This window comes from Setaria viridis, chromosome 3, assembly GCF_005286985.2.
Source record: "Setaria viridis chromosome 3, Setaria_viridis_v4.0, whole genome shotgun sequence".
In the NCBI taxonomy this organism is placed as follows: domain Eukaryota; kingdom Viridiplantae; phylum Streptophyta; class Magnoliopsida; order Poales; family Poaceae; genus Setaria; species Setaria viridis.
Genome location: NC_048265.2, coordinates 12,927,868 through 12,943,440, shown reverse-complemented (window position 1 = coordinate 12,943,440; position 15,573 = coordinate 12,927,868). Strand labels below are relative to the sequence as shown.

At 53.4% G+C, this 15,573-nt stretch overlaps 1 protein-coding gene across 1 annotated transcript in view; it reads right to left on the bottom strand.

Moving 5' to 3' along the window:
• Positions 1-10,471: 10,471 nt before the first annotated feature.
• LOC117849057 (O-methyltransferase ZRP4-like) overlaps positions 10,472-15,573 on the bottom strand; it is a 45,217-nt gene continuing 40,115 nt past the window's right edge. The window contains exons 4-5 of the mRNA XM_034730659.1: positions 11,104-11,468; positions 10,472-10,932 (exon numbers count right to left, since the gene is read on the bottom strand). Of these exons, the coding sequence (XP_034586550.1) occupies positions 10,472-10,932; positions 11,104-11,468 (826 nt within the window). The remainder of the gene's footprint in view (positions 10,933-11,103; positions 11,469-15,573) is intronic.

The following is a 15,573-nucleotide window of genomic DNA, read 5'->3' as shown; positions in this document are numbered from 1 at the left end:
CTTCGGGGTCTTCAGCTCCCATTACTCTGGCATCAACGCCGGGATGAGCGGAGGATACGCCGCCGGCTACTCCGAGGCCGAGCTGGATGAGATCGACGCGTTGGTGTTCAACCCGGTGGAAGCCCTAGCGAAGCTCTTGGAGGATGAGGCCGTCCCTCTCGAAGATCCCCCGGCGAGCTAACTGTATCGGGCTGGCGCCCAAGTTGTAAATACGTTAGTTCCAAACTCATTTTGTAATGGCCACAAGGGCTTTTCCTATGGATTGTCGTAAAAAAGTTTTTGATTCCCTTTCTTGTTTTTTGGACTTGGAAAGTTTGGAGTGCGTTGTCGGGCATGTCAGTAAGCTTTGATGAGTGAGGGCACCGTAGCCGCTGGGGCGTAGGTTTTTTCGCAGTCCGATCAATCTTGCCTGAACACCGTTCATGCACTCTCTCCTTTTTATGCCCAAAAGTTCAGAAAGGGGGGCTCGGTTCGGAAGGGAAAAACATTTTTTAGATGGTGCCAAGTGGCTTGGGCCGGAGCCCTTGATAGCCCCCGAGGGATATGCGACCCTGGAGCAAAGCCAGGGTCGGATATCCCTAAGCTTGACGGAAAAAGTGTTGAACAGAACTGGCTTGAAATTCCTTTTTCCGTAAAAAGAAATCTTCAACTTTACAGAAAAGTTTATGTACAGAACTTGGAAATGAAAACTAGGGGTAGAAACGCCTTAGCTGTTCTATGTTCCAAGCATTGCCGAAGATCTGCCCGTCGGGGGTCGCTAGCTTATAGGTGTCTGGCCGTAGTACTTGCGCGACGATAAAAGGACCTTCCCACGGGGGGAGTCAGCTTGTGCCGACCCCTATTATCCTGGATGAGGCGGAGCACCAGGTCGCCAACGTTGAAGGCTCGGCCTTGCACCTTGCGGCTGTGGTAACGTCGTAGGGCCTACTGGTATTTGGCCGAGTGCAGCAGGGCCACGTCGCACGCCTCGTCGAGCTGATCTTGTGCGTCTTCGAGCGATGCCTGGTTCCCTTGTTCGTCGTACGTCTTAACCCTCAGCAATCCGTATTCCAGGTCGGTGGGCAGGATGGCCTCGGACCTGTAGACCATAAAGAATGGGGTGAAGCCAGTCGCCCGACTGGGGGTTGTCCTCAGGCTCCACAGGACTACGGGAAGCTCGGCGACCCACCGTCCGCCAAACTTTTTGAGGCGGTCGAAGATCCATGGCTTGAGACCCTGGAGTATCATGCCGTTGGCTCGCTCGACCTGCCCGTTCGTGCAGGGGTGTGCCACGGCCGACCAGTCTACCCGGATGTGGTGGTCGTCGCAGAACTGGAGAAATTTATTTCCAGTGAACTGCGTGCCGTTGTCGGTGATGATGCAGTTGGGGATTCCGAAGCGGTGGATGATGTTGGTGAAGAACTGTACCGCCTGCTCGGACTTGATTTGCGCGACCGGTCTTGCTTCGATCCACTTAGAGAACTTGTCGATGGCGACAAGCAGGTGGGTGAAGCCCCCGGGCGCTTTCTTGAAGGGCCCGACGAGATCCAACCCCCAGACCGCGAACGGCCACATGATGGGGATGGTCTGGAGCGCCTGCGCGGGCAGATGGGTTTGGCGCGCAAAGAACTGGCAGCCCTCACAGGTGCGGACTACTTGGGTGGCATCGGCGACCGCCGTCGGCCAGTAGAAACCTTGCCGGAAGGCGTTACCAATGAGGGTTCTTGGCACAGCGTGGTGGCCGCAGGCTCCGGCGTGGATGTCCTGGATCAGTGCCTTTCCCTGTTCGATCGGGATGCAGCGCTGGAGGATGCCGGTGTGGCTTCTCTTGTAGAGCTCCTGATCGATAACGGCGAAGGATTTGGCGTGACGCGCGATCCTACGGGCTTCCGTTTTGTTCGCCGGGAGCGTGTCGCGAACGAGGTAATCGAGGTATGGGGCTCTCCAATCGGTTGGGGGGTCGGGCCCTACCGCGGGGTCCGCCGCGATTTCCATGACCATGGGGCTGGAGGGGTCGGCTTCCGGGGCCGAGTCAGGCGAAGCGGTGCCGACCCTGTCGGGGCTGGTGCCCAGGCCTGGGACAGGTGGCGCGCTGCCGACCTCCCCTAAGTCGGGACCCGAGCCCGAAGCTGGTGGCGCTTCGCCGACCCTCGCCGGTTCTTGGTAACGGATTGAAGGCTTGAACTAGTCGCTGACGAAGACGCCGTCGGGGACGGGCATTCGGCCGGATGCTGCTTTCGCGTGCTCGTCGGCGGCCTCGTTGAAGCGCCTTGCGACATGGTTGAGCTCCAGCCCGTCGAACTTGTCTTCAAGCTTGCAAACCTCGTTGCAGTAGGCTGCCATCTTGGGGTCGTGGCAGCTCCACTCCTTCATAACTTGTTTGACGACTAGTTGGGAGTAACCCCGGATGTCTAGCCGACGGATGCCCAGCTCGATGGTGATGCGAAGCCCGTTGAGGAGGGCCTCGTACTCGGCAACATTGTTGGACGCAGGAAAGTGGAGGCGGATCATGTACCTGATGCGCACGCCTAGAGGAGAGATGAAGACGAGGCCCGCTCCGGCACGGGCTCTCATCAACGACCCATCGAAGTACATTGTCCAGTACTCCTGCTTCTCCAGCGCCGATGGCGTTTGGATCTCCGTCCACTCTGCCACGAAATCGGCGAGTACATGGGACTTGATGGCGGTGCGGGGGGCGTAGGTGATGCCCTGGTCCATGAGCTCGAGCGCCCACTTCGCGATCCGTCCCGTGGCGTCCTGGTTCCGGATCACTTCGCCTAGTGGGAACGACAAAACAACCATTACCGGGTGGGAGGTGAAGTAGTGGCGCAGCTTCCTCTTCGTGATGAGGACGGCGTAGATGAGCTTCTGGATCTGCGGGTAGCGTGCCTTGGACTCGGACAAGACTTCGCTGACGAAATACACTGGGCGTTGCACCTTGAGAGCGTGTCCCTCCTCTTCTCGTTCCACCACCAGGGCCGCGCTAACCACCTGGGTGGTCACCGCGATGTAGAGCAGGAGGGGCTCGCCGTCGGTCAGCGGGACCAGGACCGGGGCCTTCGTCAGGAGGTCCTTGAGTCGGTCAAGTGCCTCCTGGGCCTCGTCGCTCCATTCGAAGCGGTCAGCCTTCTTTAGGAGTCGATAGAGAGGAAGCCCCCGTTCGCCAAGGCGCGAGATGAAGCGGCTCAGGGCCACTAAGCATCCCGTGACGCGCTGGACTCCCTTTATGTTTCGGATTGGCCCCACGTCACTGATGGCCGCTATCTTCTCCGGATTGGCTTCGATGCCGCGCACGGAGACGATGAAGCCTAGCAGCATGCCCCTTGGAACTTCGAAAATATAATTTTTGGGATTGAGCTTAATACGCTTATCCCTCAGCCTTTCGAAGCCTAGTTCGAGGTCAGGGACGAGCCGGTCGCCCCTCTTGGATTTGACTACAATATCGTCAACGTAAGCCTCAACGGTCCACCCGATGAGGTCCCCGAAACATTTCAGCATGCATCGCTGGAACGTAGCCCCCGCGTTTTTGAGGCCGAATGGCATCTTAACGTAGCAGTAGGGGCCGAAGGGGGTGATGAAAGAAGTAGCGAGCTGGTCAGATTCTTTCATCGCGATCTGGTGGTAGCCGGAATACGCGTCAAGGAAGCTAAGGGTTTCGCACCCGGCAGTCGAGTCGACTATCTGATCTATGCGTGGCAAAGGAAACAGATCCTTTGGGAACGCCTTGTTGAGACCGGTATAATCAACACACATCCTCCATTTCCCATTCTTTTTTCGTACAAGAACAGGATTAGCTAGCCACTCAGGGTGGTACACTTCCTTGATGAATCCGGCCATCAAAAGCTTCTGGAGCTCCTCACCGATAGCCTTGCGCCTCTCCTCGTCGAAGCGGCGCAATCCTTGCTTCACTGGCTTGGAGCCAGCCTTAATGTTCAAGGAGTGCTCGGCGACTTCTCTCGGAATGCTGGGCATGTCCGAGGGCTTCCACGCGAAGACGTCGCTGTTCACGCGGAGGAAGTCGACGAGCGCGCTTTCCTATTTGGGGGATAGGGTAGTGCTGATCCGCACGGTCCTGCCGTCGGAGCTGCTGGGGTCGAGGAGGACCTCCTTGATGCCTTCGGTGGCCTCGAAGGAGGTGGCCGACTGCTTGGAGTCGGGCTGGTCCTCAGCGTCCTCCGCGAGCTGGACCGCCAGATCGCCTGTGAAGGTGATGGCTGCGGCGTACTCGCAGCATTCCACATCGCACTCGTACGCCTTTTGGAAAGACGTGCCGATGGTGATGACCCCGTTGGGCCCCGGCAGCTTGAGCTTGAGGTAGGTGTAGTTGGGGATGGCCATGAACTTCGCGTAGCATGGTCGCCCCAAGATGGCGTGATAGGTTCCGCGGAATCCTACCACCTCAAAGGTGAGGACCTCCTTCCTGTAATTGGAGGGGGTCCTGAAAGTGACGAGCAAGTCGATTTGCCCGACAGGCATCGCCTGTTTTCCCGGCACGACACCGTGGAACGGCGCCTTGCTGGGGCGGAGGCGGGAGCGGTCAATCCCCATAGCGTCGAGGGTCTCGGCGTAGAGGATATTGAGGCCACTGCCTCCATCCAAGAGCACCTTGGTGAGGCGCGTCGCGCCGACGATGGGGTTGACGACGAGGGGGTAGCGTCCTGGATGCCGGACGCGTCCCGGGTGGTCGGACCGATCGAAGGTGATGGCTGGTCCCGACCAGTCAAGGAAGGCCGGCGTTGCCGGCTCGGCCGCGTAGACCTCTCGGTGCTCCAGCTTCTGACGGCGCTTGGAGTCGTACGCCGCCGGGCCGCCGAAGATCATGAAGAAGGCGTCCACCTTGGGGAAGCCATCTTCCTTCTCTTTGTCGCCCTTCTTCTCTTCATCGGGCTTCCGCTTCCGATCGCCCTTCACTGGGTTGCCTACAAAGTACCTCTTCATGAGGTTGCAGTCTTTGTAGGCGTGCTTCGTGGGGAACTCGTGGTTCGGGCATGGTCCCTCAAGCAGTTTGTCGAAGAAGCCAGGAGTACCCTCCGGGGGCGGCTGTCCTCGCTTGCGCTCGACAGCAGCTACGAGGGGGGCCTTGCGCCGCTGCTTGCCTTTCTTCTTCTGCTGGCGGTTGGAGGTGCCCTCGTCAGCATCCTCCTCCTGCTTTGCCTTGCCTTTGGAGCAGTCGAAGATCGCTCCAATAGCCTCTTCGCCCGAGGCGTAGCTGGTGGCAATGTTGAGGAGCTCCTCCGTGGTTCGCGGGCCTCGGCGCCCTAGCTCGTGGACGAGGGGTCGGCAGGAGGTTCCCGCTAAGAAGGCCCCTATGACGTCGGCGTCCGCGACGTTGGAGAGCTCGGTGTGCTTCCTGGAGAAGTGCCGGATGTAGTCCCGGAGGGACTCGTCCGATCCCTGGCGGCAGCTCCGGAGGTCCCAGGAGTTGCCGGGGCGTGTGTACGTGCCCTGGAAGTTTCCTATAAATATCTCCTTCAGGTCGTTCCAGCAGTGGATCCGTCCCGAAGGGATATGTTCCTGCCAGGCTCGTGCCGAGTCGGCCAGGAAGAGTGGTAGGTTGCGGATGATGAACAGATCATCGTCCGCCCCGTTGGCTTGACATGCGAGCCGGTAGTCGCTGAACCAAACCCCAGGGTTTGTCTCCCCCGAGTATTTGGCCACGTTCGTCGGTTGCCTGAAGCGCGGCGGAAAAGGCGCGTTCAGGATGCGCGCGAAGAAGGCCCGGGGCCCCGCTGGGTCGGGGCTCGGGCTGCGGTCTTCCTCGCTGTCGTAGCGCCCGCCGCGGTGGACGTGGTAGCCGCGATCTACCCCGTCCTCCCTATCCGCGCGGGAGTGCCTCTGCGCGTCCAGGGTGTCGCGGGCGTCGCGGACGGGGCTGACGCGTCGATGAACGGATCGAGCCCCGCCTCCCGCGGGTGGTGGTGTCCGCCGGGCGGACGCAGCCTGGTTTGCCCTAGGAGGAGGCTAGTGGACAGACTCCCCCCGTCTTTCCGGAGGCGCGTCGGGCGCCGTCCTGTTGGCGTTTTGCCCGTGTCGACGGGATGCGGAACTTTCCACCTGCTGGATGGCGGCGCATTCGAGCAAGTCGCGCATCTCTTGGCGCGCCCATCGCTCCTCGGGCATCGCCGGCTCGGGGAGTTGCCGGAGTAGGGCCGCCGTGGCTGCGACGTTCTGGCTAGCGCGAGCGAAGAGCTGAGGGCGCTCTTCGTCCGCGCAGATGCGCTGCTGGACGTCGCGTGCCCGCTGTCGCGCTCCGCCTTCGTGGCGGGGGCGCTCGACCTCCTGGCGGGACGCCGCGCGCGCCTCCGGCTGCCGAAGGTGCTCCGGGGCCCTTGGCAAGGCCCTGGTCGTAGCCGCGGCACGCGGGGTGGAGTCCTCTGTCTCCCCTCGGCGCCGTCGTCGTTGGACCCCTCGGAGTGCATGTCGGCCATGAAGCACTCACGGAGGGGTGGCGGCTCCCGTTGCTGGAGCCGGTGTCGGAGATTGTCCTCGCCATGCCTGCGAGCTTGTTGCTCGTGAGCGACACGGTCAGCGACCGCGTTAGGAGATGACCGTAGGTCACCACGGCATTGCGCAGCCTGAAGAGCCGACCCCTTGAGGAGGGCCCTCCGGCGCGCGCCTGGCCGCTCGCCGCTGTCCCGGCGACGGGGCCGGGGATGGCGGGACGAGCGGGCAAGACGAGGAGAGGGATCAGCTCGATCCCCTCCCCGGTGGCGAGGAAGTCCAGACTCCCGAAGCGGATCAAGGAGCCCGGAGCGAAGCTGGTCTCGTGGCTGGCCATCTGAAGCCAGAGACGTACGCGCAAAGGTCCCCTACCTGGCGCGCCAACTGTCGTTGTCAAGATTTGCGGATCAAGACTTAGACTAGTAAATTTCTTTTATGCACGTAAGGCTTCAGATGGTGGTGTGGGAGACACGGGGTTGGACTGGTTCGGGCGAAGGAGGCCCTACGTCCAGTATCGAGGCTGCTCGTATTACCCACGCGGGGTTCTGTAGTAGGGGTTACAGATGGACGAGAGAGGGAACTGATCCCAGGTCTCTTGAGGGTGCTTTTGCTCTAAGGGAGTGTGAGAGTGTGCTATTGGCTTGAGGAAAAGAGTCTCCGTCCCCCTGTCTTAGGACCCCCGGTCCTCCTTTTATAGCGCAAGAAGGAGCTCGGGGTTATAGTTGAGACAGGCGTCAGGAGGAGAGGTAGAAAGGATAAGCTAAGTAGAAAAATAATACAAGGGGAGGGTCCCAAGGCCGCCGCTCTTGCTCCGGCCACCAGTCCCTGTCAGCACGTCCGATCGAGGGAGGGCGATTCCTTCCCGATCTTATCGATGATCTCCCTGGTCGCCGTCGCCGTCGAGCGTGATGATGATGATCCTCGGCCTCGGCATCCGTGCCCGCCGGGGAGGAAGTCCGATTCTATTGCCCCGCAGATTACCGTAAGACCCGGATGTCGCATCCCTGAGACTGTCGTTGGGAGCACGGGGCGCGAGAGCAAGCGATGCGCCCTCCTGTGCCGTTCGGCGCAGCTCATGAGTACTCTGTGGCGAATCAGAAGGAGCCACGGCCACTGCAGCCCGCGCCGCACGGCCGCGCACCGGTATTCGTGACCGGTTACGTTGGGGACGCCGCTCCCTTTTGGCTTGACAGGGCCGCGGCGCATTTATGGCGAGGTCGATAGGGGGGCCCACGAGATCGTTATCCTAATCCTCCAGTCCGCGGCCGAGGCGAATATCCGTCTTGTGGACCCGAGTGAGTCCGAGCCCCGCGCCCAGGGTCGGGCGAGGCGGAGCTTCTGTGGTGGGGGTCGGACGCTCCCGACCCCGGTTCCCTGGGTCGGGCGAGACGGAACCTTGCGGCGAGGGGTCGGGCGCTCCCGACCCTGGGACCGCGGTCGGGCGAGGTGGAACCTTGCGGCGAGGGGTCGGGCGCTCCTGACCCTGGGACCGCGGTTGGGCGAGGCGGACCCTTGCGGCGAGGGGTCAGGCGCTCCCGACCCTGGACCGCGGTCGGGCGAGACGGAGTCCCGCCACCGAGGGGTCGGGATTGTCCGACCTCGGGGCCCTGGGTCGGGCGAGACGGAGTGGGATGTTCTCTGCCTCTACTGGGTCGGCGGTAATCGTAATTACCGCAGGTGGGCCTGGCCCTTCATGACTGTTGTTTTAAGCGGCATTAGGAGGTCGTTAATATTTCCCCCCAACAAACACGCTGGAGGAATTAAAAACTACAACCAAGTTCTCGGCGCAGATCCTCCAAAACTGTAAAATTATGTACAGGACCCTAACAAATATTAAATTTAAAACTGAAGTTCTTGATCCTCACACAAAGCTCCTGCACATCGCCACCGGAGTCGGAGAAGAGACACAACGGCTACGAGAAGAGCTCCACCAAGGTACCTGACGAGACCTCCAGCTTGTAGCCGCAGGACATCCCCTCCGGCGTGCATCAGCTGTTATCATCTTGGTCTTGGAAGAGAAAGAGTCGGGCGACACCGACGAAATCTGTGACCCATAAGAAATCCGCAGCTGCCAAGCACACCAGCGGCGAGCTGCCAAGTTGTCTGGCAAGTGGCACAAAGGGCAGTGGAATATGACTTGCTGAGAGAGCATTGTGCATGGTCCTAGTTGCCATAAATTTCTGACGCAAGACCGATGCGAATATTGGGCAGGCGGTAACCGGAGATAGCTAGCATCCCTAGGGCAACAGACTAGATGAACAATGAACCCATAATTAAACCTCTAAATTAGTGAGCTCTTTTGCACCTTTCAAAAAAGACCAATATAAAAATATCCGCCGATCAAGATTAATTATATACTACTGAAAGATTCATCTATGGGGTAGGTAGTATATTTGAGTAATATAGGTAGTAGAAGGATATCATGATAAAAAAACACAAATGGCATCACTCTAATTTTTTTGACACTAGCATAAAGTTTAAAATATCATTCCATTTGAAATATCGCTTTATACAATGTAATAATTACTAAATTATACATAATAATGAACAGTTAGATCTTATATATACTATATACCACTAAGTAGTAGTATTGTGTACCGTAAAAGAGCTCAAATTAGTATACTGTTTTAGCCATAAAACTCCTTATAAGGTCATTCTTAATGGACATTTCATATTTATGTTTCAAAAATACCATATAAGCAAGGTGCCATCTAATTCATATATAGTTGGAATAGCTTCACACAATGCAACTCATTTCACCTCTTTTTTTATCAATTCTTTGCCACATCACAAAAATAATGACGTGTCACTCTACTTAATAAAAATAAAACTCCTATTAAGGATAGCCTAAGAAACAATAAAAGTAGAGAGAACCGGGCCTATGTTTGGATACGGCCTTTTGCGTTGCTGTCTTTTGCTCTCAGCGTCGTTGGACTCTTGCAACATGTTGGGGTCATTAAGGATTTAAGGTATCCAGCTAGCTGAAATCGTCCCATTCAAAATACATTGGATTAGACTTCTTGCAACAAAAAAGAATATAGTAGAGGGAGCCCATGATATCGTTTAATCTTTATTTGTAGGACAATTTTTGAAAAGCATGGTTAAACTATAGCGGTAGAATAATAATTTGCAACAAAAGGGCATGGCTAGCCACATTTTTTCCCTTTTCCTCTTGTCCAATTAACATAAACTCAGTCCTTTCGGCAAGCAGGACTACTCAATTTTAATTTTTTTTTATGATTCACCGGCAGATATGCATCATTCATTTTACACCGGAGTGTTTTAAGGCTTTCCATTTTTTATTTTTCAACTATTCTAATTTAAGATCTATGGCTTGGACTAGATTTAACATTGTATTGAGGAAAAGAAATCAGGTGCTACGAGAGCTTCTATAGTGGGCACAGCTATATGTCACTTTTTCGAGAACTCGAGAGGGAGCAGGCTAGGGTAAGGATGATTGGGCTGCCATGCTAGAAAAGGCTGCTGGGACGGCCCTATCACGGGACTTTGTAGCTCATTTACTAGTTGCAGGTTTCCTCTCTTTTTTCTTTTCTTTTCCTTCTTTTATTTTTCTTCTCCCCTCTATCCTCCTCTAGATATTTTGTGTCTGATCCAAAATTCTCTTTTCTCTACAATTTTGTATGATTCACTACTATAACAACTCAATACACCATGGAACAAAAAAAAATTATCGTTAAAACAATCTAAAATATACCAAGGAATAATGAACAGTGCATCCGACAATCCAATCCGATTACATGCTTATTTTATCTTTTTTGTCTCCTTGCTTGAATTTTTGTTCAACCCTAAATTTTGCATAAACATAGACCATTTCAGCAGCTGATGCTTGGGTGGTGAACTCTGGTATTTAGCAATGTTTCCCAATATGTAGTTCGTATGTGCCTTATGTAACTCCTCTCCTACCCAAAATGTTGCTGTAATCTGATGTCGATTGGCGTTTGTGATTGTTCTCCTTTTGCAATATAATCCGGTGGGGAAATCTGTTCCCCTTCGTTGACCCGTAAAAAATCGCAAACGTACAGGATCGTACTCACATATGACACTTGTTGATGGACGCATTGATTAAAGCTTTATGGAAACCTGCAAGCGCTATGACGTGCTGCACTGAAAGATGAGAGCTTGAGCTAAACACACACTTCCTTAGGCTTAGCAATTCATAATTAATTTCGTATGCACTTTGCCAACGAATTCTTTTAGGGTAGACCTCAACAATTGACCTAACACCTAGGACTGGTATGATTTTATAATCACTAAATCCAGCGTCGAAGATAATCTTCTTCCAGCCTTGTTCATTTCGCTCGATGCCATTGACAAACATGATGAAGAGATCGAACAAGACCTGCGTCTCCTTATGCTTTAGGTCAGATGACCCTGCTCCAACCACCATATCCAATATTATCACCTTCCCTCCCTCCTCTCTTGGTGGTATAGCCTTCCTACAGTTCTTCAATATTTTGACGCACTCGGCGTCGCCCCAATCGTGCAAATGCACTGAAACCAAACAAACAAATTGGAGAAATTATGTGAACATCTTACACAACTTGAGCACTTGAGATTGTTAACAACAAATATATAGTGTGTTTATGTCTCTTTCATGAACTAGAGGAAAGTCATTTGCATGCCAGTCTTAGCGTTATCGTGATAAATTTGACCAAAGAAAACAATGCAAGTACATGGCACTGTTGGTGCCAGCAGGAGCATCGGCCACGATGTGAGAGAGATCCAGCACGCTGCACTTGACGTTAGGGAACGCCTTCGAGATGGCCTGGGCCACCCCGCCGAGCCCTCCCGCGACGTCGACCAGCGAGCTCACCCCTCGAAAGACGTCGCCGCACTCCTTGATGACGATGTCCATGATGAAGCCGCTGTCGGCGACCATACCCTCATTGAAGAGCGAGCCGAAGGCTGGCTCGCGGCTGGCCAGATCCCACGGGTTCTTCCCCTGCACCGTCTCGAAGAGGGACGGCTGCTCCGGCGGCTCGTCGCGCTGGAGCCAAGCGCCAAGGCCGAGGAACGGGGACACGACGAAGGTGCCGTCGAGTATCAGTGCCAGGAAAGGGGTCTGTTGGGGTAGGAAATCATCCCCGAAGAGGCTCAACTAGTTTCTAAATGGAAAGAACAGGAAGGGCGAAAAACTGAGAAAGACTTTAGGAGAACTTAACACAACTCCACCTCCGTCCAGAACTGTGTTGGATTACATTCCTCTCGATCCCATTTTATAGGGCTGTAATTTTTACACTTTACAACTCATTGCCCCCTTTATCACTTTATGCGAAGCATATCCGAGAGTATTACAGTAACATTATGCCACTTTTGTCACACTCTTTTACAACTCATCACTTTACAGCTGGGCTTGTGTGAGCCAGCATGACGAAGACGTCGTCACCACTTCGCTGGTTGCCGAAATTGCGAGTAGGCTCCCGGGTCTCCGTCACTGGCTGACGACTTCGCTGCCCTCGCTCCGCCCTGGCTCGTGCATCCCTCTCGAGCCCGGAGTCCTTTCGCTGCCTTGACCGATCACTAAGATGATGAAGTTATTCCTCCGCACCGGCTCTTTGTTCCTGCACGTGATAAACCACAACACTTCTGCACGAACCCATTGCGTTAGCCCATTGCAAAATCTCGAAATGAGGGAGGGGATGCTGTGCGAAGTTATCTTCCCCAACAGTAGCCCCTCGCTAGTGAGGATCATCTTCGACGAGCCGAACTAGCGACTTTGCCCATTGCGCTGGGGAAGGCAGGACCCCCGAAGCACCTCCCCATTTCGACTCATTCGTGCAGTGTTTTTTATATGTATCCTATCGATAAGATGTCTCCTCGTATCGCGCTAACCACTGCCGGCATTTCGACTTTCGCGCCCATTCCCCTGCCTATAAAAGGTCGGGTTATCATAGGGAGTCAAACGTCCCGAGCCCTCGTGGGATAGACGTTTGCCCCCGCGACTTTTGTTTCCTCAGGTATTTTTCTTCGTGTATTTATATTATATGTTTTTCTTTTTACTTTGTTTTCATTTTTCGTTTTACTTCGGTTCTTCTGGCTTTGAGTTTATTCTTAAACACTTCGTGCGGTGACCGTCTCTTGTAGATTTGATCTGATGGCCCCTCCTAAGGCTCCAAAGACTCCTAAATTTCCTCCGACCACTGTGTTCAGGCGAAGTCGTGTCACTCCAAAGATGATACGTGACTTTGCTACGACTGGGTTAATTGAAGATGGTCGTGGTAGGGCTCCCGGATCTAAAACTATTCCTCTTACTCAGGATAACGAAGTTGTTGTTTTCCGAGATCTATTCAATGCCGGACTTCGCTTTCCTCTTGACCCCGTCGTCATAGAAATTCTGCTCAAGTACCAAACATTTCTGCATGAGTTGACTCCTAATATAGTACTTCGCTTGAGCGTCTTCATGTGGGTGTGCAAGACTATGGGTGTCGCTCCCACCGCCGAGAACTTCTCTCGAGCTCACGTGGTTCATCAGCAACCCAAATACATTGAGCGCATTGGTGAGAATGGTAAATTAGTTAAAGAAGAAGCTCAGTTTGGATGCCTCAACTTCTGCTACAGGGCCGAGAGCTCTACCCCCGTGATCTCATACAAGAATAAATGGGATGATGACTGGAACTGTTTTTGGTTCTACCATACTGTCGAAGTGAATCCTGAGACTGGTACCAATCCTCTCGTTTGCAAGCAATTTCGTGAAATACCCAAAGACATGTCTTGCGAGGTTGAAGACCAGGACACTTCTCGGCTTTTTATGTTTGCCTTTCAAGAGCTGGCGAAGTCGTATGGCACGCGGGACCTGGTTGAGGAGTATTGTGCTGTTAAGATTTTTCCTGTGAGAGCCAGCTGGGCTATCGCTGCTTGGAAAGAATTCTCTAGCCCAATCAAGATTCCTGACTTCGCTCGTAGTTTTAACCTGACGAAGGATGGTAGGTGTTTTTACTATTGTTTCTCTTTGCTTAACTTCTTTATGTCAACTCTGTCTTTCTGCTCATCATTCTTGACTCCTTTGGAACATTTTCGCAGACATTGATGTCAAAGACGTGGAGGAGAGGGCCAACATCATCTTGGACCCAGAAAGCGCCAAAGAGTACAATGAGCTAGAGAAGTGGCTAGACGGTTCTTGCAGTAATTGAGTCTTTGAGTTCTTCAAAAGTTCGAGTGGCACACGTGAAGCCACATTACTTCACAAATAAGCTACGCTAAAACGCGCCCTTAAGAAAGGCACTGCCACTACAGATGAAGCTGCTGCTCTTCCAGCCCCTCGTGGCAAAAGGCAGAGTAAACGGAAGAAATCTTCGGTTCCTCACGCTCAAAAGCATTCTCGCTCTAAGCCTACTGCTTCGACGAAAGTTGTTGAATCCAGCCCCGAAGAGAGCGAGAATCAAGGTGCTGGTTCTGACCCCGAGGAAGACAAAAGGAATTTTTTAGATGACGCATTGAATGCGAGTCCCAGTCATGAAGATGATATTGAGATCACTTCGCCCGCAGCCCAACATGGTACCGAAGACCAGGTTTCTCGCCCACTTATCCCTGCTGAAGCTACTGTTGGCACCGCTAGCAAGCCGTTTGAGATCCAATATAGTGATGACGAGCCTCCACTTCGTCGATCTCGCGACCGCAGCCCTCCACCCAAGCCGCGCGCCCCTGCGCCCAAGGTGGTACCTGGTCAGTTGGCACTTGTACCTCACGAAGAGGAGGCTTCTGCTGAACAAGTCGTCACTGCAGGGATTGTGACCTTGGCGGGGCGATCTACTCAGGACATTTCAGAGCATGATCAGGGTTCTGATTCGGAGACAGAAAGTGATGATCCTAGTAGTGCCCTTTTCATGAGCGCAGAGCCCCCTACTGCCGCTGCTAATCGACTTGACCTGGCGGAGGGCACACTTCTTTTTGGTGGTACTCAACGCAAGGTGCTGCACTTCTCTAGTGGTCACCGGGTACGCAGTGATTTACAAAAAGCTCAAGATAGCTTTAGCTTTCTCATTATGGAAGAGGACCTTGGCCAAGAGAGTGCTGAAGAAATATTGACGCATGCCCAAGATTTGTCTTTGAAGGCATTCGTTGCCTGCCATGTTGTTCAACGGCGCGTTCGCGAAGACCTGCGGCAGAGTGAGTTGTCTAAACAATCTTCTGAAAGTGCGCTCTCCAAAGAGATCAAAGTTGTGAAAAAACTTCAGTTTGAGAAAGAGACTTTGGCTACTGCCCTTGACACTGAAAAGAACAAATCTATTTCGCTTGAGGTTGAGAAAAATTCCCTTTCGAATAGAAACGAAGAGCTTGAGGCCGAAGTTGAGAGACTTCGCGCCCTTGCACAAGCTGCTGAGAATGAAAAGTCTCGTGCTGACCAGCTCCAACTTTATCTTGACGCGAAGTGGCAAGAGGTTGAACAATTAATGTGTTTGCGATCGGAGTTTAAGAAGTTGAAGAAAGATCATCAAGAATATACTGATGCTATTGATGAGTGCTTCCATTATATCCATGCTGAAATGAAGAAAACATTCACTGGCTTTGGTTCAGCTCCTCCTCCACTCAACCTTAAAGACTACATGATCGGTGACATTCTGAAATGGGTTGTGGATGGCATTCAGTCCCTTGGAGTCAATGGGCGTGCATTTGGGGATTTGGTTGCTGCAGTATATCTGCGCGAACTCTTGCTCATGCTATTTGTTCACTCATGACTACACCCATAGATGGCAGCGAGCTGGTTATCTCGAAGTCAGACTTGCGCCGACTGCACGACCGTGATTATGCTTGGCCTAACAATGTCTCTGCTGACAAGATTCCTCCCTTTCCTAAGAACATCGCGAAGAATTTTATGCGGGGTTTCTTTCAGCAAGCTGGTTATGCACTCACTGTAGAAGAAGGACGTCGTCTTTTTCAACAGGTTTTCTTTTCTTTTCACTTTAGCCTTTGCTTGTTACTCCTTGCATTCTTTACTTATCTATACGTTGTTTCTTTTTGCACAACAACGAGGTCCAAGCGCTAGAGCTGGTCCCTTCGGTATGACACCTGCAGATCCTACGACTACTACTTTGCAAGGAGCCCCTGTCGCTACCACTGCTGCTGCTTCTACGGAACCTTCTACTGATGTAAGTCATAGTGGAGAGGTGTGAGGGATATTGTTTAAGCTCTTGG